Here is a 25,190-nt window from a genome sequence, read left to right as displayed (position 1 = left end):
AGAATCCACGAAAACTAGTTAAGTTATAGAAAACGGCACTAAACACAAAACATACAAAACCAACAAATTTAGGAACACGAGTATCAAATATCAACTTAGTTACTCCGGTACTTGCATGCTGTTTGGACACATCAACGAATAATCATTGCCCCGAAAACTTATATAAAATTCTTTTAAAGGGACTGGCCTCCAGATCGTTCGACAACAAAAAATATTTTGTTTTTAGATATCTGGAAATAAATGCTATATTTCGTAAGAAGACTTTAAAACTTAATTACTGGCACACTATGTTACGGAAACACATGAGAATTTGCTGTTTTTTAATACTTTTTACAATGAAAATCGAAAAGCGTTTGTAACGCTTTTACTCCAGGTAAACTGTCTCGATTATAAATATCTACATTTTGAAGTCATAATTCACTACTTCCGCTATAGCGCTTTTGGTTACAACGACGGGAGAATGTCTTTATTGCCGCAGCGGTCCGGGGTTCGATTCCCGACGCGGTCATCTTTTTTTTTCTTGATTTGGAATTTTTAAAATATTTTAGAAGCAAAAACTCATATTCTATAGTTCATAAAACGACCAAACTTCAATTTGAAAGAAAGATTATTGTTTAGCCAAATCTGGAGGTCAGTGCCTTTAAAAAAGTGTATTAAAAAGTAAGGGTAGATTTCCCGGACGCACAGCAAAGGCCCGCAACAAATAGAAATTGTTGTGGAAAGATATAGCAGATGAGTTGTTTCAAAATCCAACAAAAAGTACATTTTAATTATAAGCAAGATGCATATATGGATATGTGGTAGACAAATGGGTAGGGCGTTTTGGCAGGATAAATATTCAACAGGGAAAGCCGCGCTCATTTAACGCAGGCTCCCTAGACCGTAAACTATAAACCCGCACAAGAACAACAGACACTCACACAAACGCACTCTCGAAGATAAAACACAGCACACAGATAAATAGAAAAAAAAAACAATGGGACACCGCTCAGACAAATTCCACTCCCTCCGATGTTGCTCGATTGAGGGATGATCCCGTCCAGGTGGGGGAAATTAACATCTTCAAAAAACTTGAAAGGCGACCAAGTTTCGCATCAGCAACTGACCAACATTACGTCCAGATTTCATGTAAACCAGATCTTTGTTGTTTTTGTTGGGTTTAACATCACACCTACACAGTTACTGGAGACAGTTAAGGAGAGTGGTGGTTTAGTGGTTAATGTATCGGCTGCTCAACCAGGGTGTCGTGGGTTGGAGCCCCACTAAGGTCATGACCATATCTTCTCATGTTACATCAGTACTGGTTTTTCCAGGAAGCGTACCAGTGTGGTTCAAATAAGCTTAAAGCTTTCATCACAACCGAGCTATCATAAATTAGTATAAACTAGCTAAAGGTCATATGGTAACTTTCTTGCTTTCACTGGTGGAAGAAAACGCCCAGAGCCCCTCAAGGTATATTTCAGGCATGGGTGTTCACCTGAGAACAACCAACCTTCCACATGGTAGCTGGATGGCTTCATCTTACACCCGAAGCAAGGTAGTGAACCCACAGTATGCTTGTTTATAAGTTCATTTATAGCCGCCACCAGTAACCCATATGGGCGACTCCTCCAGAAGAATGTTAGTAATGTTAGTGGGAGGATAGTACAAGATATAGAAGACTCTCCAATTCCAGAAGCTTCTCTGGTTCTTTAGCCTGCCAGGTGTAAAGCACCCATACAAGGGACTTATCCCAATGTTAGTAATTTTAGTTGGAGGAGCCAGGGCTCAAACACACGACCCCTGGTTTCGTAGTCGGACACTGTTATCACTGGACCACTGCGTCTGCTCCCTATAGTAGTGTGGGGCAATTGATTTTAAGTCAGTTACATTAATCACTCAGCCATGCAGGCCTCTGTAAATCAGGTAGACCTTTAGTGTGATATTAAGTTTCACCTAATCAGTACGACTTGACTTTATGACCTATTTAATGAATAAGAGGGCCCTGATGGCCCTATATCGCTCACCTGACCTAATTCTAACCCCTGATAAGTTAGATTCGAAGTTGGCCTTGATTTCATAGAGACAAACATTTTGACAAAATTTTATGTGGAACTTGACCCTGAGATCATTAATATTAACATTCTGACCAAGTTTTATTAAGATATGGTCATAAATGTGGTCTCTAGTGTTAACTAGCTTTTCCTTTGATTTGAACTGGTGACCTAGTTTTTGACCTCACATGACCTAATACCAATTTGACCTAAAGATCATCAAGATTAACATTCTGACCAAGTTTAACGAAGATACAGTCATAGATGTGACCTCTAGTGTTAACAAGCTTTTCTTTTGATTTGACCTGGTGACCTAGTTTTTGACCCCACATGACCCAGGTTCGAACCTGAGGTCATCAACACAAACATTCTGATTAATTCTCATGTGTTTCAAACTTAAAATTAGGTCACTAGTGTTAACAAGCTTTACCTTTAATTTGACCTAGTGACCTAGTTTTTGACCCCACCTGATCCAGGTTGGAACTTGACCTAAAGATCAAGGTTAACATTCTGACCAAGTTCCATGAAGATACAGCCATAAATGTGGCCTCTAGAGTGTTAGCAAGCATTTCCTTTGATTTTGACCTGGTGACCTAATTTTTGACCCCACTTGACCAAGATTTGACCTTGACCTAAAAATCATCAAGATTAACATTCTTCATAGAAATATTATCATAAATGTGGCCTCTAGAGTGTTATTATTATATTATTATTATACCAGATTTATATAGCGCCCTTTTCATGATCAATTTCACGTACAAAGGCGCTTTACATAGTTCAAATGCAGCCACACAGGGCGCATAATTCATCCTCTACTAGTACAGACACAGAGCGATCTGACCAGAGGGACAGAGTGAGACAAAGCCCCCACGACAGAGAGATCAGAAATCAGATACAGGCTTGTCCGGCTAACTTAGCCTAGCTCGTTGCTGGTGACCTAGTTTTTGACCGAACATGACTAAGATTGGAATCTGACGTGAAGATCATCAAGATTAACATGCTGACCAAGTTTCATGAAGATACAGTCATACATGTGGCCTCTAGAGTGTTAACAAGCTTTTCCTTTGATTTTTTGACCTGGTGACCTAGTTTTTGACCCAACATGACCCAGATTAAAACTTAGTCTAAAGATCATCAAGAGTAAAATTCTGACCAAGTTTCATAGAGACATTGTCATAAATGTGGCCTCTAGAGTGTTAACAAGCTTTTCCTTTGATTTGACCCAATGACCTAGTTTTTGATCCCAAATGACCCAATATCGAACATGTCCAAGATTTTATTGAGGGTAACATTCTGACCAAGTTTCATTTAAGATTGGGTCAAAATTGTGACCTCTAGAGTGTTAACAGTCAAATTGTTGACGATGGATGACAACGGACACAGGGCGATCACAAAAGCTCATGTTACAATTCGTGCTCGGGTGAGCTAAGAAGAGAAAACCAAGTTTAACATTTGACCTAGATATTAAATTTTGACCAAAGATGACCCAGTTTCAAACTTGACCTGAAGATGATCAAGTTTCATAAAGGTCAGGTAGAAAATTTGCCTACTAACCTAGGTTTTTTGGCCCAAGATTCACTAGTTTTGACCTATAGAAACATGTCATTAGAGAAACATTCAGACTTTGTTTTATACATCTATACAGGGGACATCGGATTTTTTTAATTTTAATTTATCTCGTGGCCGCGAGTTATAACTAAAAAAATAAGAGGGCCAAGATGGCCCTAGGTTGCTCACCTGTGTAACACACCATAACAGGGTAAACATGTTTTACCTAGTGATTACATGGAAACAAATATTCTGACCAATTTTCATTAAGATTGGACCAAAAAACGTAACATCTCGATTGTAAACAAATATTTTCTTTGATTTGACATAGTGACCTAGTTTTTGACCCCATATGACACAGATACGAACTTGTTCAAGACTTCATGATAACAAACATTCTGACCAAATTTATGAAGATAGAAGATAAAAATGAACAAGCTTATTCTTTGATTTGACCTGGTGACCTAGTTTTTGACCCCACATGACCCAGATAAAAATTCTTATGATATTTCATGCAGACAAATATTCTGACCAAGTTTCATGCACATTAAATGAACAAGAGTGTTAACACGCTTTTCCTTTGATTTGTCTGGGTGACCTAGTTTCAGACCCCATATGACCCAGTTCAAACCTGGCCTAGGAACCATCAAGATAAACATTCTGACCGAGTTTCATGAAGATAGGGTCATAAATGGGGCCTCTAGGTTGTTTACAAGCTGTTCCTTTTATTTGACCTGATAACCTAGTTTTTGACCCGACATGATCTACTTTCGATCCAGGCCTAGAGATCATCAAGGTAATCATTCTGTGCAAGTATGTATCAAATCAAAGCATAAATGAAACCTCTGTATGGCTGAAAAGGCCAAAATAGAAAATTTTGCCCCTTTCAGGGGCAGTAACTCTAGAACTCATGATGGAATCTAGCCGGTTTTCAAAAGGAACGGAGATCTTATTGTGACTTAAGTTGTGTTAAGTGTGGTTAAAATCAAACATAAAATGTCACTAGTATCGTGTTCACAAGGTAAAAATTACCAACTTTTGGCTCTTTTAGGGGTCAATCAGGGGCCGTAACTCTGGAACCTATGATTGGATCTAACAGATTCACCATGGAATCCAAGATATATTGTTGTTGATATTTTGCAAGTCTGTATCAAATCAAACCATAAAAGAAGTCTCTATATGGCTGCAAAAGCCAATATAGCAAATTTTGGACCTTTAAGGGGCCATAACTCTGGAATTCATGATGGGATCTGGCCAGTTTTTGAAAGGAATCGAGATACTATGCCAATACAAGTTGTGTACATATACAAGTTTGATTAAAGTTGATTGCAAAATGTTGTCTCTATAGTGTTCACAAGCCAAAAATAGCAAATTCTGGCCCTTTTAGGGGCCATAACTCTGGAACCCATAATGGGATCTGGCCAGTTTTCGAATATAACCGAGATATTATGCCAATACAAGTTGTGTGCAAGTTTTATTAAAGCTGATTACAAAATGTGGTCTCTATCATGTTCACAAGCCAAATATGGCAAATTTTGGCCCTTTAAGGGGACATAACTCTGGAACCTATGATGGGATCTGGCCAGTTTTCGAAAGGAACCGAGATATCAAGCCCATACAAGTTGTGTGCAAGTTTGGTTAAAATCAATTACAAAATGTGGTCTCTATCGTTTTCACGAGGAAATTGTAAAACGGACAGATGATGGACAGACTAAGGGTGATCACAAAAGCTCACCCTGTCACTATGTGACAAGTGAGCTAAAAACGAAAAACAAAAAATGTTACCTCGAGGCCACGAGATATAACTAAGAAAAAAACAAACAAGAGGACCATGATGGTCCTGAATCGCTCACCTATCCCCATATGACCCAGTGTTGAACTGAGTATGACGTCGTTATTTCTATTATTTGACAAAGTGACCTAGTTTTTCAGCACATGTGACATAGATATCATCAAGATAAAAAATTCTGACCAATTTTCATGAAGATCCATTGAAAAATATGGCCTCTAGAGAGGTCACAAGGTTTTTCTATTATTTGACCTAATGACCTAGTTTTTGAAGGCACGTGACCCACTTTTAAACTTGACCTAGATATCATCAAGGTGAACATTCTCACCAATTTTCATGAAGATCTCGTGAAAAATATGGCCTCTAGAGAGGTCACAAGGTTTTTCTATTTTTCGGCCTACTGACCTAGTTTTTGACCGAACATGACTAAGATTGGAATCTGACGTGAAGATCATCAAGATTAACATGCTGACCAAGTTTCATGAAGATACAGTCATACATGTGGCCTCTAGAGTGTTAACAAGCTTTTCCTTTGATTTTTTGACCTGGTGACCTAGTTTTTGACCCAACATGACCCAGATTAAAACTTAGTCTAAAGATCATCAAGAGTAAAATTCTGACCAAGTTTCATAGAGATATTGTCATAAATGTGGCCTCTAGAGTGTTAACAAGCTTTTCCTTTGATTTGACCCAATGACCTAGTTTTTGATCCCAAATGACCCAATATCGAACATGTCCAAGATTTTATTGAGGGTAACATTCTGACCAAGTTTCATTTAAGATTGGGTCAAAATTGTGACCTCTAGAGTGTTAACAGTCAAATTGTTGACGATGGATGACAACGGACACAGGGCGATCACAAAAGCTCATGTTACAATTCGTGCTCGGGTGAGCTAAGAAGAGAAAACCAAGTTTAACATTTGACCTAGATATTAAATTTTGACCAAAGATGACCCAGTTTCAAACTTGACCTGAAGATGATCAAGTTTCATAAAGGTCAGGTAGAAAATTTGCCTACTAACCTAGGTTTTTGGCCCAAGATTCACTAGTTTTGACCTATAGAAACATGTCATTAGAGAAACATTCAGACTTTGTTTTATACATCTATACAGGGGACATCGGATTTTTTTAATTTTAATTTATCTCGTGGCCGCGAGTTATAACTAAAAAAATAAGAGGGCCAAGATGGCCCTAGGTTGCTCACCTGTGTAACACACCATAACAGGGTAAACATGTTTTACCTAGTGATTACATGGAAACAAATATTCTGACCAATTTTCATTAAGATTGGACCAAAAAACGTAACATCTCGATTGTAAACAAATATTTTCTTTGATTTGACATAGTGACCTAGTTTTTGACCCCATATGACACAGATACGAACTTGTTCAAGACTTCATGATAACAAACATTCTGACCAAAATTTATGAAGATAGAAGATAAAAATGAACAAGCTTATTCTTTGATTTGACCTGGTGACCTAGTTTTTGACCCCACATGACCCAGATAAAAATTCTTATGATATTTCATGCAGACAAATATTCTGACCAAGTTTCATGCACATTAAATGAACAAGAGTGTTAACACGCTTTTCCTTTGATTTGTCTGGGTGACCTAGTTTCAGACCCCATATGACCCAGTTCAAACCTGGCCTAGGAACCATCAAGATAAACATTCTGACCGAGTTTCATGAAGATAGGGTCATAAATGGGGCCTCTAGGTTGTTTACAAGCTGTTCCTTTTATTTGACCTGATAACCTAGTTTTTGACCCGACATGATCTACTTTCGATCCAGGCCTAGAGATCATCAAGGTAATCATTCTGTGCAAGTATGTATCAAATCAAAGCATAAATGAAACCTCTGTATGGCTGAAAAGGCCAAAATAGAAAATTTTGCCCCTTTCAGGGGCAGTAACTCTAGAACCCATGATGGAATCTAGCCGGTTTTCAAAAGGAACGGAGATCTTATTGTGACTTAAGTTGTGTTAAGCGTGGTTAAAATCAAACATAAAATGTCACTAGTATCGTGTTCACAAGGTAAAAATTACCAACTTTTGGCTCTTTTAGGGGTCAATCAGGGGCCGTAACTCTGGAACCTATGACTGGATCTAACAGATTCACCATGGAATCCAAGATATATTGTTGTTGATATTTTGCAAGTCTGTATCAAATCAAACCATAAAAGAAGTCTCTATATGGCTGCAAAAGCCAATATAGCAAATTTTGGACCTTTAAGGGGCCATAACTCTGGAATTCATGATGGGATCTGGCCGGTTTTTGAAAGGAATCGAGATACTATGCCAATACAAGTTGTGTACATATACAAGTTTGATTAAAGTTGATTGCAAAATGTTGTCTCTATAGTGTTCACAAGCCAAAAATAGCAAATTCTGGCCCTTTTAGGGGCCATAACTCTGGAACCCATAATGGGATCTGGCCAGTTTTCGAATATAACCGAGATATTATGCCAATACAAGTTGTGTGCAAGTTTTATTAAAGCTGATTACAAAATGTGGTCTCTATCATGTTCACAAGCCAAATATGGCAAATTTTGGCCCTTTAAGGGGACATAACTCTGGAACCTATGATGGGATCTGGCCAGTTTTCGAAAGGAACCGAGATATCAAGCCCATACAAGTTGTGTGCAAGTTTGGTTAAAATCAATTACAAAATGTGGTCTCTATCGTTTTCCGAGGAAATTGTAAAACGGACAGATGATGGACAGACTAAGGGTGATCACAAAAGCTCACCCTGTCACTATGTGACAAGTGAGCTAAAACGAAAACAAAAATGTTACTCGAGGCACGAGATATAACTAAGAAAAAAACAAACAAGAGGACCATGATGGTCCTGATCGCTCACCTATCCCCTATGACCAGTGTTAAAATGAGTATGACGTCGTTATTTCTATTATTTGACAAAGTGACCTAGTTTTTTCAGCACATGTGACATAGATATCATCAAGATAAAAAATTCTGACCAATTTTCATGAAGATCCATTGAAAAATATGGCCTCTAGAGAGGTCACAAGGTTTTTCTATTATTTGACCTAATGACCTAGTTTTTGAAGGCACGTGACCCCACTTTAAACTTGACCTAGATATTCATCAAGGTGAACATTCTCACCAATTTTCATGAAGATCTCGTGAAAAAATATGGCCTCTAGAGAGGTCACAAGGTTTTCTATTTTTCGGCCTACTGACCTAGTTTTTGACGGCACATGGACCCAGTTACGAACTGACCTAGATATCATCAAGCTTGAACAGTCTCACCAATTTTCATGAAGATCCATAGAGAAATATGGCCTCTAGAGAGGTCACAAGGTTTTTCTATTTTTAGATCTACTGACCTAGTTTTTGACCCCACGTTACCCAGTTTCAAATCTGACCTAGATATCATCAAGATGAACCTTCTGACCAATAATCATGAAGATCTCATGAAAAATATGGCCTCTAGAGAGGTCACAAGGTTTTTTATTTTTAGATCTACTGACCTAGTTTTTACCCCACGTGACCAGTTTCAACTTGATCTAGATATCATCAAGGTTAACATTCTGACCAATTTTCATGAAGATCCATTGAAAAATATGGCCTCTAGAGAGGTCACAAGGTTTTTCTATTTTTAGACTACTGACCTAGTTTTTGATGGCACGTGACCCAGTTTCGAACTTGACCTAGATATCATCAAGGTGAACATTCTGACCAATTTTCATGAAGATCCATTGAGAAATATGGCCTCTAGAGAGGTCACAAGGTTTTTCTATTTTTAGACCTACTGACCTAGTTTTTGATCCCACATGACCAGTATCGAACTTGACCTAGATATCATCAAGGTGAACATTCTGACTAATATTCATGAAGATCTCATGAAAAATATGGCCTCTAGAGAGGTCACAAGGTTTTTCTATTTTTAGATCTACTGACCTAGTTTTTACCCCCACGTGACCCAGTTTAGAACTTGACCTAGATATCATCAGCTGAACATTCTGACCAATTTTCATGAAGATCCATTGAGAAATATGGCCCTAGAGAGGTCACAAGGTTTTTTATTTTTAGACCTAATGACTAGTTTTTGACCCCACGTGACCCAGTTTCAAACTTGACCTAGATATCATCAAGGTGAACATTCTGACCAATATTCATGAAGATCTTGTGAAATATATGGCCTCTAGAGAGGTCACAAGGTTTTTCTATTTTTAGACCTACTGACCTAGTTTTTGATGGCACGTGACCCAGTTTTGAACTTGACCTAGATATCATCAAGGTGAACATTCTGACCAATTTTCATAAAGATCCCATGAAAAATGTGACCTCTAGAGTGGTCACAAGCAAAAGTTTACGGACGGACGGACGCACGGACGCACGCACGCCGCGCGATCACAAAAGCTCACTTTGTCACTTTGTGACAGGTGAGCTAAAAACAATCTTTGCTAATTCGTGGCTACGAAATATAAGTAAGAAAAAAAAAACAAAAACCGATTTTTGCTAATTCGTGACCATGAAATATAACTAAGAAAAAAAACAAACAAAAAACGATTTTTGCTAATTCGTGCCACGAAATATGTCTAAGAAAAAAACAAAAAATGATTTTTTGCTAATTCGTGGCCATGAAATATAAGAGTATTTCGTTTTTCTTTTTTTCTTACTTATATGCTTCCATACTACATGGTGTTAATAAAGAGGTTTTTTTTTCTGAATTTACCTAGTGGCCTAGTTCTTGACCTTAGGTGACATATTTTCAACTCCTCTGAAATTTCATTGAGACCAGTTTCAGTTGTAACCTCACCAGTGTTAATTAACCAAATATGGATGCATTTTGATGGACATAGAACAACAGATGCCGGACTATCCCCTCAAACTAATAGCTCTGCCTGAATCTTTAAATTGGTTCAGGTGACCTTTAATCAGTTTTCTGTTCAAACAACATACTCTACTACCACAGATGTTACTATATTTAAGGGTTATTTTCAATGATAACAAGACTTGAATTTACAAAAAAAAAACAATTTATTTCTTTTGCGAACATAAATGACATATATAATGTTTATAAAACATTTTTTCAAACTGAATGTATTGTGAATTTATATTATTGTTTGCATACTGCACTACTTTCTGGCTTTCCAAATGGGACTATACTTATCCTTTCTAAAATTTGTCAACACAGTCTTTAATACCAGTAATTATTTCAACTCATTAAGTGGACTTTACAACTTTTAAATTTGAAATTTGAAGACTTTTTCACTATCCATTTACTGACGACTTCGCCAAAACTTCGTACAAATTCATATTTCACATTTCTAGATCTGAAAACTGGTGAATTCATACTGGACACTTAGTATGCATCCATATTTTTCATTACTCAACAGGAAATGGTTACAAAATAGGACAAATTGAGTTAAAACTGCAAATTATAAAATGGTATACAAATGCCTGAAAATATGGAAGTCCATTGTCCAAAAGATTATAACACTTTAAATGAAGAGACAACATCACTGTTTATTAAGACAACTGAAGAAAAATGTCCACATACAAACATCAGACAAAATTAGCAATATCTCTTAACAACACTAACGAGAAAATCATAAACAACAACAAGAGCACCGCCTTGCGGGTGCTGACACTCATCTGATTTTTTTGTTTAATAGAAATATTGTCCTACCCATGATTTTCTAAGTCTAAAAAGGGCCATCATTCTTGCAAAAAGCAGGATAGAGTTATGTTTCTTGATGTACAGTGTCCACTTATGATGGTGAAAAACTGTTGCAAGTTTTAAAGCAATAGCTTTGACAGTTTATGAGAAAAGTTGACTTAAACATAATACTCAACCAAGAAAATGATTTTCTAAGTCCAAAAGGGGCAATAATTATTGCAAAAAGCAGGATGGAGTTATGTTGCTTGCTGTACAGGGTCAGCTTATGATGGTGAACAAGTGTTGCAAGTTTCAAAGCAATAGCTTTGATAGTTTAAGAGAAAAAGTTGACCTAAACATAAACTTAACCAAGAAAATCTGATTATTTTCTAAGTCAAAAAGGGGCCATAAATTTGCAAAAGCAGGACGGAGTTATGTTTCTTGCTATACAGGGTCAACTTATGATGGTGAACAAGTGTTGCAAGTTTTAAAGCAATAGCTTTGATAGTTTAGGATAAAAGCTGACCTAAACATAAAACTTAACCAAGAAAACTGATTTTCTAAGTCCAAAAGGGGCAATAAATCTTGCAAAAAGCAAGATGGAGTTATGTTTCTTGATATACAGGGTCTGCTTATGATGGTGAACAAGTATTCCAAGTTTCAAAGCAATAGCTTTGATAGTTTAGGAGAAAAGTTGACCTAAACATAAAACTTAACCAAGAAATCTGATATTTTCTAAGTACAAAAGGGGCCATAAATCTTGCAAAAAGCAAGATGGAGTTATGTTTCTTGCTATACAGGGTCAGCTTATGATGGTGAACAAGTATTCCAAGTTTCAAAGCAATAGCTTTGATAGTTTAGGAGAAAAGCTGACCTAAACATAAAACTTAACCAGGCAACGCCGACGCAGACGCCGACGCCGACACCGACGCCGACGCCGACGCCGACAACCGCTCAAGTGATGACAATAACTCATCATTTTTTTTCAAAAAATCAGATGAGCTAAAAAAGGATGATTCTTTCACCCTATAAATCTTTTACTTAAAGATAAACATCTATACATTTGTTCATAAGAAAATGCTCCAAATAAGTCAAAGTATCATTGCCATGTTCATCAGTGGTCAGTATCAGGAATTTATCTCAATTCGTGTTCGCCTGCTGAAATCTTGGATTATATCTCCTGATAAACTGAAGGTAACTGATGAAGAAATTCTGTGTTACCAAAGCAAAAAAAGATCAGAGATTTATTTCTACATCTTATTTCATGAAAAAACTGTTTCATCTCATTTTCTGCACTCACGGAAATTTGAAACATCTTGTAAAGCTATTCCCAGTTTTCATTTTCCATTTGTATTTTGTATGTTAAGAGCCCTGATGTAATAATCATATTTATATTGTTCTGGAAAGCAGGCAATCAAATCTGTACAAAAACATGTATATAAAACTGGTAACATGAAAAAAACAAACTTTCTTTACCTGTCCCCTCTGGAACATACATTTTTTCTGTAAATTATTGGAAAAATTCCAGTCATATGAACTCTGATTAAATTCTTTTGTACATCAACTGTGGTGAAACAGACAATCTGTAGGAAAATTCAGATCAAGGATGACCTTTACTTCAACAATGAATATGTGTATATCTGTGACATATAAATTTCATCGTATCAGTATAATACATTGCTGGGAGACACAATTTTGAACAGTATGGATAAGGTAACAAACTTTTAAATCACAAAAATATACAAGAAATTACCAGTCAACAATTGTACAATATTTTTGGGCTATATATTGACTGCTTCATTATCAGGGACAGGAGGAATGATTTAAAATTCACATTTGCACAGTCTTGAAGTTGAAGTAAGACTACTAAAACAGAAAAAAACATAGGTTAAATATCCTTTACCACATCAAAGAGGATACTTACATATGCAGTCTTCAAATATGAATTAAATTTCTTATCAGTTATCCATAGAAAAGTATAAAACACAACACTGTTAACAGACAGCTGACTGAAAACTGAACACTTTTCACAGACCTTAACATTAACCTCTAATATCATCACCTTCTTAGGCTAAACTAAGAACACATCGACCCTAGTTTATTTTCCTAATACTGACAATTTTTAAAACAACTGGTAATGCCGACCTCGGTTTGAATTCCGCCCACCATCATAATTGTAGTATGACAATGCCGACTCCATGTCTGCCATACCATATGGATCTCGTTGCTTTCCACGTTCCCTCCTACCTCTTACATCCGATCCATAGCCAGCATCAGGATAGTAATAGTCCCTTTCATCACCATAGTAACTATACCCGGATAAAGCACCTTTACCATAAATAGCTTGACCCCTATCACCTCCTGCCAGTAACCGTCCATAACTGTCTTCTTGTTTACCTCCCCTGCCTCTTACTCCCCGGCCAGAATAAGGTCCATCTTGTCCAGTAATCATTCCTCGCCCATAACCTCTCCCCATATTGCTTCCCTGGGGCTGTCCCTGCTTCTTTTTCTTTTTGTTACCTCCCTTGTTAACTGGCTCTTCTGGTGGAGGTAAATTTAGTTTTACACTTGGATTAAATCCCTTTGATTTCTTCTTTTTGTTCTTTTTACTTTTAATTCTACCATGTTCAACATCATCAATAAATGAATTAAAATCAGTGTATGTATCAGGTTTTTGGGACATAAGTTTGCTTGGCACTGCGATGCCCTCAAACACATCTGGTAAAATATATGGCTTTATCCAGAGTACTTCATCCGTTTCATTTGACTTATACTTCACGTCCTTTTTGTAGAACAATATACCATCAACCTACAGAAAAAAATAAACAAAAATGCAAAGTCCAAAGTTCTGTAACTTCAACATTTAAAGGAGTCACTGCTTGAAATATTTCCATCAATTTATTGTATCTTAAAGGTAGTTCTGCACATTTGATAAACCAAAAGTGATGGCGCAATGTCAATTATCCGGATAACGTAGAGTAAAGCCTGGATTTGGAATAGGGAAATGAAATCATTTTATGAATTAATGGCAACCTGTGAAAAAATTTATTACAATGGCACTGTTAATATCTTTTTAAAGTTGAAATATGATATTAAAACATCTGACAAGTTTAATTCAAAATAATGTCTTAAAATTAATTTGAAATGTGGGGTCCACTTCAATCATGGTCAAATAACTCAACAAGAGGGCCATGAAGGCCCTGTATCGCTCACCTGACCTATTGACCAAAAAATCATCAAGATTAACATTCTGACCCACTTTCATTAAGATATGGTAATTAATGTGGCCTCTACAGTGTTAAATAGCTTTTCCTTTGATTTGACCCGGTGACCTAGTTTTTGACCCAACATGACCCAGATTTGAACTTGACCTAAAGATCATCAAGATTAACATTCTGACCAAGTTCCATGAAGATACAGTCATAAATGTGGCCTCTACAGTGTTAACAAGCTTTTCCTTTGATTTGACCTAGTTTTTGACCCCGCCTGACCCAGATTCGAACCTGACCTAAAGATCATCAAGATTAACATTTTGACTAAGTTTCATGAAGATACAGTCATAAATGTGGCCTCTAGAGTGTTAACAAGCTTTTCCTTTGATTTGACCTAGTGGCCTAGTTTTTGATCCCATCTGACCCAGATTTGAACTTGACCTACAGATCATCAGGCTTAACATTCTGACCAAGTTTCATTAAGATATGATCATAAATGTGGCCTCTACAGTGTAAACTAGCTTTTCCTTTGATTTGACCTGGTGACCTAGTTTTTGATCCTACTAGAACCATATTCAAACTGGATCTTGAGATCATCAAGATTGACATTCAGACAAAGTTTCGTGAAGATATAGTCATAAATGTGGCCTCTACAGTGTTAACAAACTTTTCCTTTTATTTGACCTGGTGACCTAGTTTTTGACCCCGGATGACCAAATATCAAATTCGTCCAAGACTTTATTGAGGGTAACATTCTGACCAAGTTTAATTAAGATAGGGCCCAAACTGTGACTTCTAGAGTGTTAACAAGCCTTTTCTTTGATTTGACCCAGTGACCTAGTTTTTGACCCCAGATGACTCAATATCGAACTCGTCCAAGACTTTATTAAGGGTAACATTCTGACCAAGTTTCATTAAGATTGGGCCCAAATTGTGACTTCTAGAGTGTTAACATGCTTTTTCTTTGATTTGACCTGGTGACCTAGTTTTTGATCCCAGATGACCCAATATCGAAATCACCCAAGATTTTATCGAGGGTAACATTCTGACCAAGTTTCATTATGATTGGACCAAATATGTGACCTCTCGTGTTAACAAGCTTTTCCTTTGATCTGACCTGGTGACCTAGTTTTTGACCCCAGATGACCCAATATCGAACTCGTCCAAGATTTTATTGAGGGTAACATTCTGACCAAGTTTCATTAAGATTGGGCTAAAATTGTGACCTCTAGATTGTTAACAGTCAAATTGTTGACGACGCCGACACCGCCGACGACGGACAACGGACACAGGGCGATCACAAAAGCTCACCTTGAGCACTTTGTCCTCAGGTGAGCTAAAAATTAGCACATAGACCTATACATTTTATTTCACAGCATTATAGACCATATGTTTATTTAAGACTGAGAGAAGTTTCATTAATATCTACATTGTTAAAAATTTCTATTTGCAAAAATGTCATGAAATAATAAAGGGAGATAATTCAAAAACTAGGTAGAGTTATGGTTCTTTGACACTGCACTTCCCGTCAATGGCCTCTATCATTTTGTGAAGTTTCAATGAAATGCCATTAATTATACTTTTCAAGAAATGCTCCGAACAAGCCTTATTTTGTACAATAAAGGGAGATAATTAAAAAATTAGGTAAGGTAGAGTTATGATTCTTTCACACTGCACTTTGTCTCAATGGCCTCTATGATTATGTGAAGTTTCAATCAAATGCCATTAATACTTTTCAAGTTATACTCCGGACAAAAGTGTGACGGACGGACGGATGGAAGGACGGACAAAGCAGCAACTATACGCTCACCCTTTGGGGAGCATAAAAATTTTCAGTCAGCTTATACTGTATTCATAAAATAATCTGAGACAGCTCTTGCATTCAGTACTCAATTACAGAATGAAAGCTTTTTTACAGTATAAATTACATAAAGAATATTTACCTCAAATGTAGACTGTCTAAGGCAAAGATCAAGGCCGTCCATCGTACAGTCATACTGATATAATGGCACAAACTTGAACTGAAATATTTCAATAGCTTATAAATATCTCAGTATGTATTATAACAGAGCTTGTTTTAGGTTATGAAATAACATATGTCTGTATATGAAATACATTGAGGTAAATGAAATTCAAAAATTTCACAAGTGATATTTTGTACCTATCAGTAAAAGGGCTTCATCTTTTCAACATTTTCCTTTTGACTGGAAAAATTTACACTGTAACTCAAGGATTTATGCATTTCTTTAAATTTAATTGGTGTTTGCTTTCACTCAAACAGCAACACCCTACCTCCATAACAAAAACAAAAACCCACTACCAGCCAGAGGAAGCTTATCATGGATCCACTGCAGTGTAGTTTCAAAATGGGAGAGGTTGAAGCAAAACAGTGTGCTTCTTTATATATTATGCATGTTCACCATTGTTGCTCATGCCACTTGCAATGAAATGACAATAATTTTTAAAACAACTTGACCAAAACTTCTTTGAAAAGAAAAGACAGACATAAATATATAGTCACCATATTAAGATCTGTGATATTTTTGAACTCTGGTCTCTTCATAATTTCTCTCTTTACGAACTTCATTCTGTCTGAATACTGAAAAGAGAAACTAAGTTTATTATCTGTTAAACATAGCTTCCTATTGCACTGTAAAATCATTAATCTATTAAATAATCATGGGGGACAAATTTCCACATAAAAGCAGTTGAATCGCAAAAGTGATATCCCAAATATATAAAATTCATTGTGTCATCTTCAAATGAAAACATTAATTATCAAAACAACCCTTTCCAAAACCTTTGACCAAAAAAGACATAAAAAGATATTCCCAAATTGAATCTTATTATTGGATACTGGGTCTTTTAACTCTCTTTAAATAGTTTAGAATACTGAATAATTCAGACTAGGCATTTATATCAAAACTTGGCTTCCTACACAAATAGCATGAATCATAAATTTGAACTACAACTTAACTAGTCTCCATAACAACAATCAGGTTACGTACGAGAACAATGCTTATTTTCTGAGTATGTTGTTATGGACAGGATTTTAGCACAACCTCTAAAATGGCAGTATATAATCATATAACCTCTAAAATGGTAGTATATAATACACAACCTCTAACACTGAAAGTATATTATTATATTAATGCTAAAAATGATAGTACATAATTTCATGACCTCTAAAAATGGCAGATTTTTTTTTGTTGGGTTAATGTCACATCAACATAGCTTTAGGTAATATGTCGACTTTCCAGCTTTTCATGGAAGAAGAAGACCCCAGGTGCACCTCCCGGCATTATTTCCTCACGGGTGGACACCTGGGTAGAACCAACAACCTTTCATAAACTAGTTGGATGGCTTCCTAACATTAGGAATTCTACACACGATATCCATATCTATGAGGGACAAGTGATTGGAAGTCTACAATCTTCACCATTAGGCCACGGGCACCCCCCAAAAAATGGCAGAGGTATATAATTATATAACCTCTAAAACTGGTAGTATATAATCATAAGCTGTTTTTTTACTCACAACCTTGTAATCAGATCAACATTTTTCCTGTTAGTAATGCAGTGTATTAAAGGTACAAACCGGGTACTCTTTAACGTCATTTGATGCCCACATGATACAGTCCAGAACAAAGTATGTCATCATTTCCTCATGGTAGACACAGTCTAGTAACGTCACAACTGTAATAAAGTAAAATAAAAAACATCTTACAGTCATTCAAAACACAGAAAACAGGGATAACTGCATCTAACATTGACCAACATTTTTGTCAACACTTCTCTTTTACTGAAAGTCATAATCACTCATATGGTTGAAGTATCTTTAACAGAAATAACCTATTATCTATAGATTGTTATAATTACAGTTACTACATATAGTTTGAACTAATTTTCATTCAAGGGGAGGAGGACTAATTTTCAAGACTGAATCAATAAACAAAAAAAAAGCAAAACAAATCCTGACAAATAAACAAATTTTCCATTTAGGTTCCTATCAAAATTTGAATCTGTGAATTCTTGTCCCAATAGAAAAGTTTTTTTCCAAAACTGTAAATGTTATGCCCCAAAAATTAAATAATTACACATTAGAAATTCTGACAATCTATGCAAGTTAGTAACATTTTTTTCTTTGGTTAAAAATCAATAATGTCTTACTTTAGTAATATTTTACTGTCTGTGTTACAAGACATCTAATTAAAATTACAACAACAAGAGCACTGTAATGCAGAGCAATATATGCCCGAAGGTATGACCTTTGACCCCTAAGTGTGACCTTGACCTTGAAGCAAGCCATCCGAAACATTCGCTCTACAAGTTGTCTTGATGTGGTGAACATTTGTGTGAAGTTTCTTTAAAATCTGTCACGCAATTCAAGAGTTAAAGAGCGGACACAAAACAAAGACATATGACCTTTGACCCCTAAGTGTGTCCTTGACCTTGAAGCCAGCCATCAAAAACATGAGCTTTGCACGTCGTCTCGATGTGGTGAACATTTCAAATGTTCACCACATCGAGATGATGTGTGATTTGTGTCAAGTTTCTTCAAAATCTTTCAAGAGGTTCAAGAGTTCACGGAGCAGATACAAAATTGCGAAATAACGGAAATAAGTATGAACTTATTTTGAAACTGGAACAGCATTTCAGATTTGAAGTTTCCACTATATGAACAGAGCAAAAAGTGAATATGCCACCTGCTGGGCATGTTTTAAGAAAACCAAAATAATTTTACTGTAGGGTTACAGACAGAAAATTTCTTTGAACTTATTTCAAAATCAGACCAGTAGTTTCTGAAGAGTGATCTTTCAATCTTCTATTACATACATGTATGGAAAAGTGACCAAGCCCTTTGGTGACCATGTTTTTTGACACACAGATTAGTAAAATCATATTGAATTCAGGTCTGCAGGTTCTGAAAAACTTTATAAAACAAGAGCTGTCACTAATGGTGACAAATGCCCCCGCATGACCTTGACCTTTGACCTGGTGACCCCAAAGTCAGTAGGGGTGGTGTACTCAATAAGCACTATGAACATGTGAACATGTGAAGTTTGAAGGTCCTGGGTGAAGTGGTTTACATGTAAAGTGCCTTCATGCAAAAAGTTAACATTGGCCCCTGTGACCTTGACCTTTGACCTGGTGACCCCAAAGTCAGCAGGATAGGTGTACTTATAAAGTACTATCAGCATGTAAAGTTTGAAGGTCCTGGGTGAAGTGGTTCGCGAGTAAAATGCCTTCATGCAAAAGTAAACGTTGGCCCCTGTGACCTTGACTTTTGTCCTGGTGACCGCAAAGTCAGTAAGAGTGGTGTACTCAATAAGTACTATCAGCACGTGAAGTTTGAAGGTCCTGGGTGCTATATTTCTCGAGTAAAGTGCCTTCATGCAAAAAGTTAACGTTGGCCCCTGTGACCTTGACCTTTGACCTGGTGACCCCAAAGTCAGTAGGGTAGGTGTACTCAATAAGTACTATCAGCATGTGAAGTTTGAAGGTCCTGGGTGAAGTGGTTCGTGAGTAAAGTGCCTCCATGCAAAAAGTTAACGTTGGCCCCTGTGACCTTGACCTTTGACCTGGTGACCCCAAAGTCAGTAGGGGTGGTGTACTCAATAAGTACTATCAGCATGTGAAGTTTGAAGGTCCTGGGTGCAGTGGTTTGCAAGTAATAGGCCTTCATGCAAAAAGTTAACATTGGCCCCTGTGACCTTGACCTTTGACCTGGTGACCCCAAAATCAGTAGGGTGGTATACTCAATAAGTACTATCAGCATGTGAAGTTTGAAGGTCCTGGGTGTAGTGGTTCGCGAGTAAAGTGCCTTCATGCAAAAAGTTAACGTTGGCCCCTGTGACCTTGACCTTTGACCTGGTGACCCCAGTCAGTAGGGGTGGTGTACTCAGTAAGTACTATCAGCATGTGAAGTTTGAAGGTCCTGGGTGCAGTGGTTTGCAAGTAAAAGGCCTTCATGCAAAAAGTTAACGTTGGCCCCTGTGACCTTGACCTTTGACCCCAAAGTCAGTAGGGGTGGTATACTCAATAAGTACTATCAGCATGTGAAGTTTAAAGGTCCTGGGTGCAGTGGTTCGCGAGTAAAGTGCCTTCATGCAAAAAGTTAACGTTGTGACTAACGAACCTACGAACAAACAAACGGACGGACAGTTGAAAACTAATATGCCTCCCTTCGGGGGCATAAAAAACTTAAATAGGGAAAACGGGCTACATTCCCTTTGCTTTGTTGTTTGTTTTGGGTTAAGTACCATTTTTCAACAGTTTTTCAGTTACGTAATGGCAGGCAGTAGACCTAACCAGTGTTCTTGGGTTCTTTACTGGTACCAACCTGTTCTCAGCAAGTAACGAGGATGAAAAGACTTAAGAAACAAGAGCACCGGATTGCTGAGCAATATACGCCCGAAGGTATGACCTTTGACCCCAAGTGTGACCTTGACCTCGAAGAGAGCCATCAGAAACATGCGCTCTGCTCGTCGTCATGATGTGGTGAACATTTGTGCCAAGTTTCTTTAAAATCCTTCTAGCAGTTCAAAAGTTACAGAGCGGACACGAAACAAACTGTATGACCTTTGACCCCTAAGTGTGACCTTGACCTTGACCTGCACGTCGTCTGGATGTGGTGAACATTTGTGTCAAGTTTCTTCGAAATCCTTCAAGGGGTCAAGGAGTTACAGAGCGGACATGAAATTGCAAACTGACGGACAGACCGGGGTCATAACATAATACGTCGCTTTGGGCGTAAAATAATGTCTTTTGTAAAACCATCACGGAGAACAAGCGTCTTGTCCAGGAATTGAACTAGCAACCCTGTGATCCATAGTCTTACACTCTCCCTACTGAGCTTAAAAGGCTGACTGCTCCACTCCTTAGTGGAAATCTTTTTAACAAAACAGAATAATCTGAAAGACTTTGGTAGAGGCTCACCTATGGAACATATGTAAGAAGTTGTCTCTGATAGCACTTATTGACAAAAAGATTCCCAAAGTTTCCATATCAAGAAACCTGTCCTACACTCTGGCAGTCACATTTTTTTTAAATATATATCACAATGATCTTAAAGAATTGGCAGAAGATCAACCAAAGAACATTTGTGTGAAATTACTTTAAAAAGGTAGTTCTAGAGATTTTTCAAGTTTTTTTCCCTTCAGTTGTCATAGCAACCAGAATTCTGCTGGGATGACTAAGATTTAAAGGAATTTGAAAAAGACTTACCAAAGAAACATTTCTGTGTTAGGACAGGTTCTTTGGAGAAAATGTGGACGAGACAGAAGACAGACATCTAATGATCCTATAAAACTAACCACTTCGTTCTCATGTGAGCATAAAAAATCTAAAATTATTCAAATATACATACGTATAAAAAAATAAAGCTCTTAATTACCTGAAGGCCCAAATCCATACTCTGTTCCATTACCCCCTGGCAGAACAGACAGGAAGTAGCCAGGAAGCCTGAAGCCTTTCTTGCTGAACCATTTAGTCTCCCCCTGAAGTTTAGAACATGTATATATATCTCAAAAGTATTCATTTTGTATGTTCTTAAGGAGGTAGGTTACCTTGTTACCAGGGTAAATTCAAAGTACTTGAACAGCAGCAATATTTTGTATTTCGTGTAATATGATGTTTTAACTGCTATAATCTCAATTTCGATTATCTCTGTCCCTTCAAGTTCAATTTTTATCAAGGTTTGAAGAACATGACCCTCCCAATGTATTTTATATTGAAAGAAGAAGGAAAATACGAATATTTAACACTTTTCAGTGTATTTTGGTTTCATTGATATCCGTAGAAGTCTGCATAATTGATAATTTTACTAGTATGCGCGTTAGCTTTCTAATATAAGCTTAAAATGTATATGTCGCGGGGCTCGTGTTTCCATGGTAACGCATTTTCTCTCATTTTTAGACAATTCTATATAAAAACGGGTTTTTCGACGGCTTCAGTGCCATTCTGTTAATGACCAATATGGAATATTTGGGTAATATTATTAGCAAAATACCAAGCCCTTTACATGGTACCCTATTTTTCTTAAATTTTTAAGTAACCATGGCAACAGAGATGTTTAAAATAGCTTATATCTTGCTTTTTTGTCGTAATTTCGTATAAAAAATATTGAATAAAATTATCTTTCTTGTTAATGTAGCTTTAAAACTTATTATTTTAACGTAAGTAATATTTTCGTGTTATTTGCATTTATTCAAACAAATTTCACAGCTTAAAATACTTACAACAGTGCCCTTCGTCTGACATTTTTCAAGGAAGATCGGTCTGCATGCTGCTATTATTCTCATGGATATTGTTAAAATGAAAATAAAAAGCCGAAGCTGTGTTCCTTAAATAGACCAGTGTCAACGCTTTTGAGTTTTACATTTAGATATATAGGTCACGGGCTTCGTTTCCATGGTAACATCGATTAAATTCAAGAAATCACAATTTTCTACTGAAATTTGAACAATTTTTGAGCTTAGTTTTAGTATAATAGTGACAATTAATCAACGGAAACTGAAAAATAGGTATAACAAATCAAACTGTCCAATTTTTATTTGAAAATGGTCGTAATAAGTAACTTTCACCCAACTATATTCCCAAAAATATTGGTTACCATCATCCATTTTCTTACATTCCGCTAAACATTTCAATATAACTACATAAAAGAAGCAAAATATTGATTATTATTCAGAGCGAAAGACTCCTAAAAGATATTTCAGCAAATAATGTCTTTTTAAAAATAATTCAAATAAAGAAAATGCACAGAATTACGCACTTTCAAAATAAAAGCCATTAATTTTGCGCGGTAACTGACACGTAATGTCATGACGTCAATGACGTCATTTTAAGTCAACAATGTTTTGAAGCGTTTCTGCGGAAATTTATTCATTATTTCTGCATTATAACACCATGAAGCGTTAGATCGGAGGCAGGTTCATGATTATTTTTCAGAAGAATGGATATACAAACACATTTAGTTTGTCGTAAACGTCGTCGTAAATTGTCACGTTAGCTTCCGGTTGGGCATGCGCACATACAAATATCAAGGTAACCTACCTCCTTAAGTCATACTGAGATGTGTTATTTACATCTATGGCCATAACAAGACATGTTGTACTTACAACAATGGCCATAACAAGACACATTGTACTTACATCTATGGCCATAACAAGACATATTGTAAATACATCTATGGCCATAACAAGACTTGTAATTACATCTGGGCATAACAAGGCATGTTGTAATTACATCTATAGCCATAACAAGGCATGTCGTACTTACATCTATGGCCATAACTAGATACTAAGACATGTTGTACTTACACCTATGGTCATAATGAGATGTATAATTACATCTATGGCAATAATGAGACATGTGTAACTTACATCATTCTATGGCCATAACAAGACATGTTATACTTACATCTATGGCCAAAGCAAGACATGTTGTATTTATATCTATGGCTATGAGGAAACATGTTGCACTTACATTTATGACCATAACAAGAGATGTTGTACTTACATATATGGCCATAACTAGACATGTTATACTTACATGTATGGCCAAAATGAGATGTTGTACTTACATCTATGGCTGTAATAAGACATGTTCTACTTACATCTAAGGCAAAAGAGAGGCATGTTGTACTCACATACATGGTCATAGCAAGATGCTTTACTTACATCTATGGCCATAATGAGACGTGTTACTTACATCTACGGCCATAAAAAGACATGTTGTACTTGCATCTATGGCCACAAGAAGACATGTTGTACTTACATCTAAGGCCATAACGAGACATGTTGTACTTACATCTATGCCTTTAACAAAACATGCTGTACTTATATATATGGCCATAACGAGGTATGTTGTACTTATATCTACAGCCATAATGAGACATGTACTTATTTATGGCTGCAACGAGACATGTTGTACTTACATCTATGGTCCTTACAAGTCATGTTGTACTTAATGTATGGCCATAACATGTTGTACTTACATCTATGGTCGTAACAAGTCATGTCATACTTAATGTATGGTCAAACATGAGTCACTCACATCTATGGCCAAAACGAGACATGTGTTATTATATCTATGGCCATAACGAGGTATGTTGTACTTAACATGTATGACCATTACAAGAAAATTTATACTTAATCTATTGTCATAACGAGACATGTACATCTATGGCCATAATGAGTTATGTTGTACTTAACATATATGACCATTACAAGAAAATTTATACTTAATCTATAGTCATAACGAGACGTACATCTATGGCCGTAATGAAACATGTTGTACATAGATCTATGGCCATAGGGAGACATATATTAGTTATATCTATGGACATAACACAACATGTTGTATTAACATCTATGGTCATAACAAGACACGTTTAACTTACATCTATGGACATACCACAACATGCTGTACTTACATCTATGGCCATAACAAGACATCTCTGTCCTACAGGACAAGCTACTGTACACCAGTCTGTATCAAAGTTGTCTGGTATCCCCTTGAACCATTTAGATTCCATCAGCTAAGTAAAAAGATTTCTACATAATAATATGTGTGCAACAATGGCCTCTACAGTAATTTTTTTTTTTTAATTTGGGTTTTACAGCGCACCAACACAGTATAGGTTATATGGTGCCAAACAGGACTACAAAGTTTGGTTTCACATCTCATTTACATCGAAATAAAAACATGAGGGATAGAATCAAAATTTGTATACCTGCTGGAATCACATTGTTACAGCAAAACCAAGTGTTAAGACCTTATAAGTCGCCTCTTACGATCATGCAAGGGTAAGGCAGTGGTTCCAATTCTTTTCATATACAGATCATCCCAGAACCACATGGGACCCTCTACAGTACTGTCCTAGTCCTAGTTTTCGACTCCCAAAGGGACTAGGTTCAAACTGGATTTTAGGAAGATAAATATTCTGGCAGTGTTTCGTGTATAAATGGTAGACAAT

The 25,190-nt window shown here is 36.6% G+C and overlaps 1 protein-coding gene across 1 annotated transcript in view; it reads right to left on the bottom strand.

Annotated features, from left to right (window-relative positions):
• Positions 1-12,616: 12,616 nt before the first annotated feature.
• The window catches only part of LOC123523052 (uncharacterized), a 36,462-nt gene continuing 23,888 nt past the window's right edge, over positions 12,617-25,190 (bottom strand). Inside the window, exons 10-15 of the mRNA XM_053549377.1 lie at positions 24,648-24,752; positions 21,606-21,708; positions 17,808-17,905; positions 16,732-16,809; positions 16,154-16,231; positions 12,617-13,807 (exon numbers count right to left, since the gene is read on the bottom strand). Coding sequence (XP_053405352.1) covers positions 13,121-13,807; positions 16,154-16,231; positions 16,732-16,809; positions 17,808-17,905; positions 21,606-21,708; positions 24,648-24,752 — 1,149 coding nt within the window. The 3' untranslated portion in view covers positions 12,617-13,120. The remainder of the gene's footprint in view (positions 13,808-16,153; positions 16,232-16,731; positions 16,810-17,807; positions 17,906-21,605; positions 21,709-24,647; positions 24,753-25,190) is intronic.

This window comes from Mercenaria mercenaria, chromosome 8, assembly GCF_021730395.1.
Source record: "Mercenaria mercenaria strain notata chromosome 8, MADL_Memer_1, whole genome shotgun sequence".
Lineage (NCBI taxonomy): Eukaryota > Metazoa > Mollusca > Bivalvia > Venerida > Veneridae > Mercenaria > Mercenaria mercenaria.
Note: the sequence above shows the minus strand (reverse complement) of the source record. Positions and strands in the feature narration are given on the sequence as shown.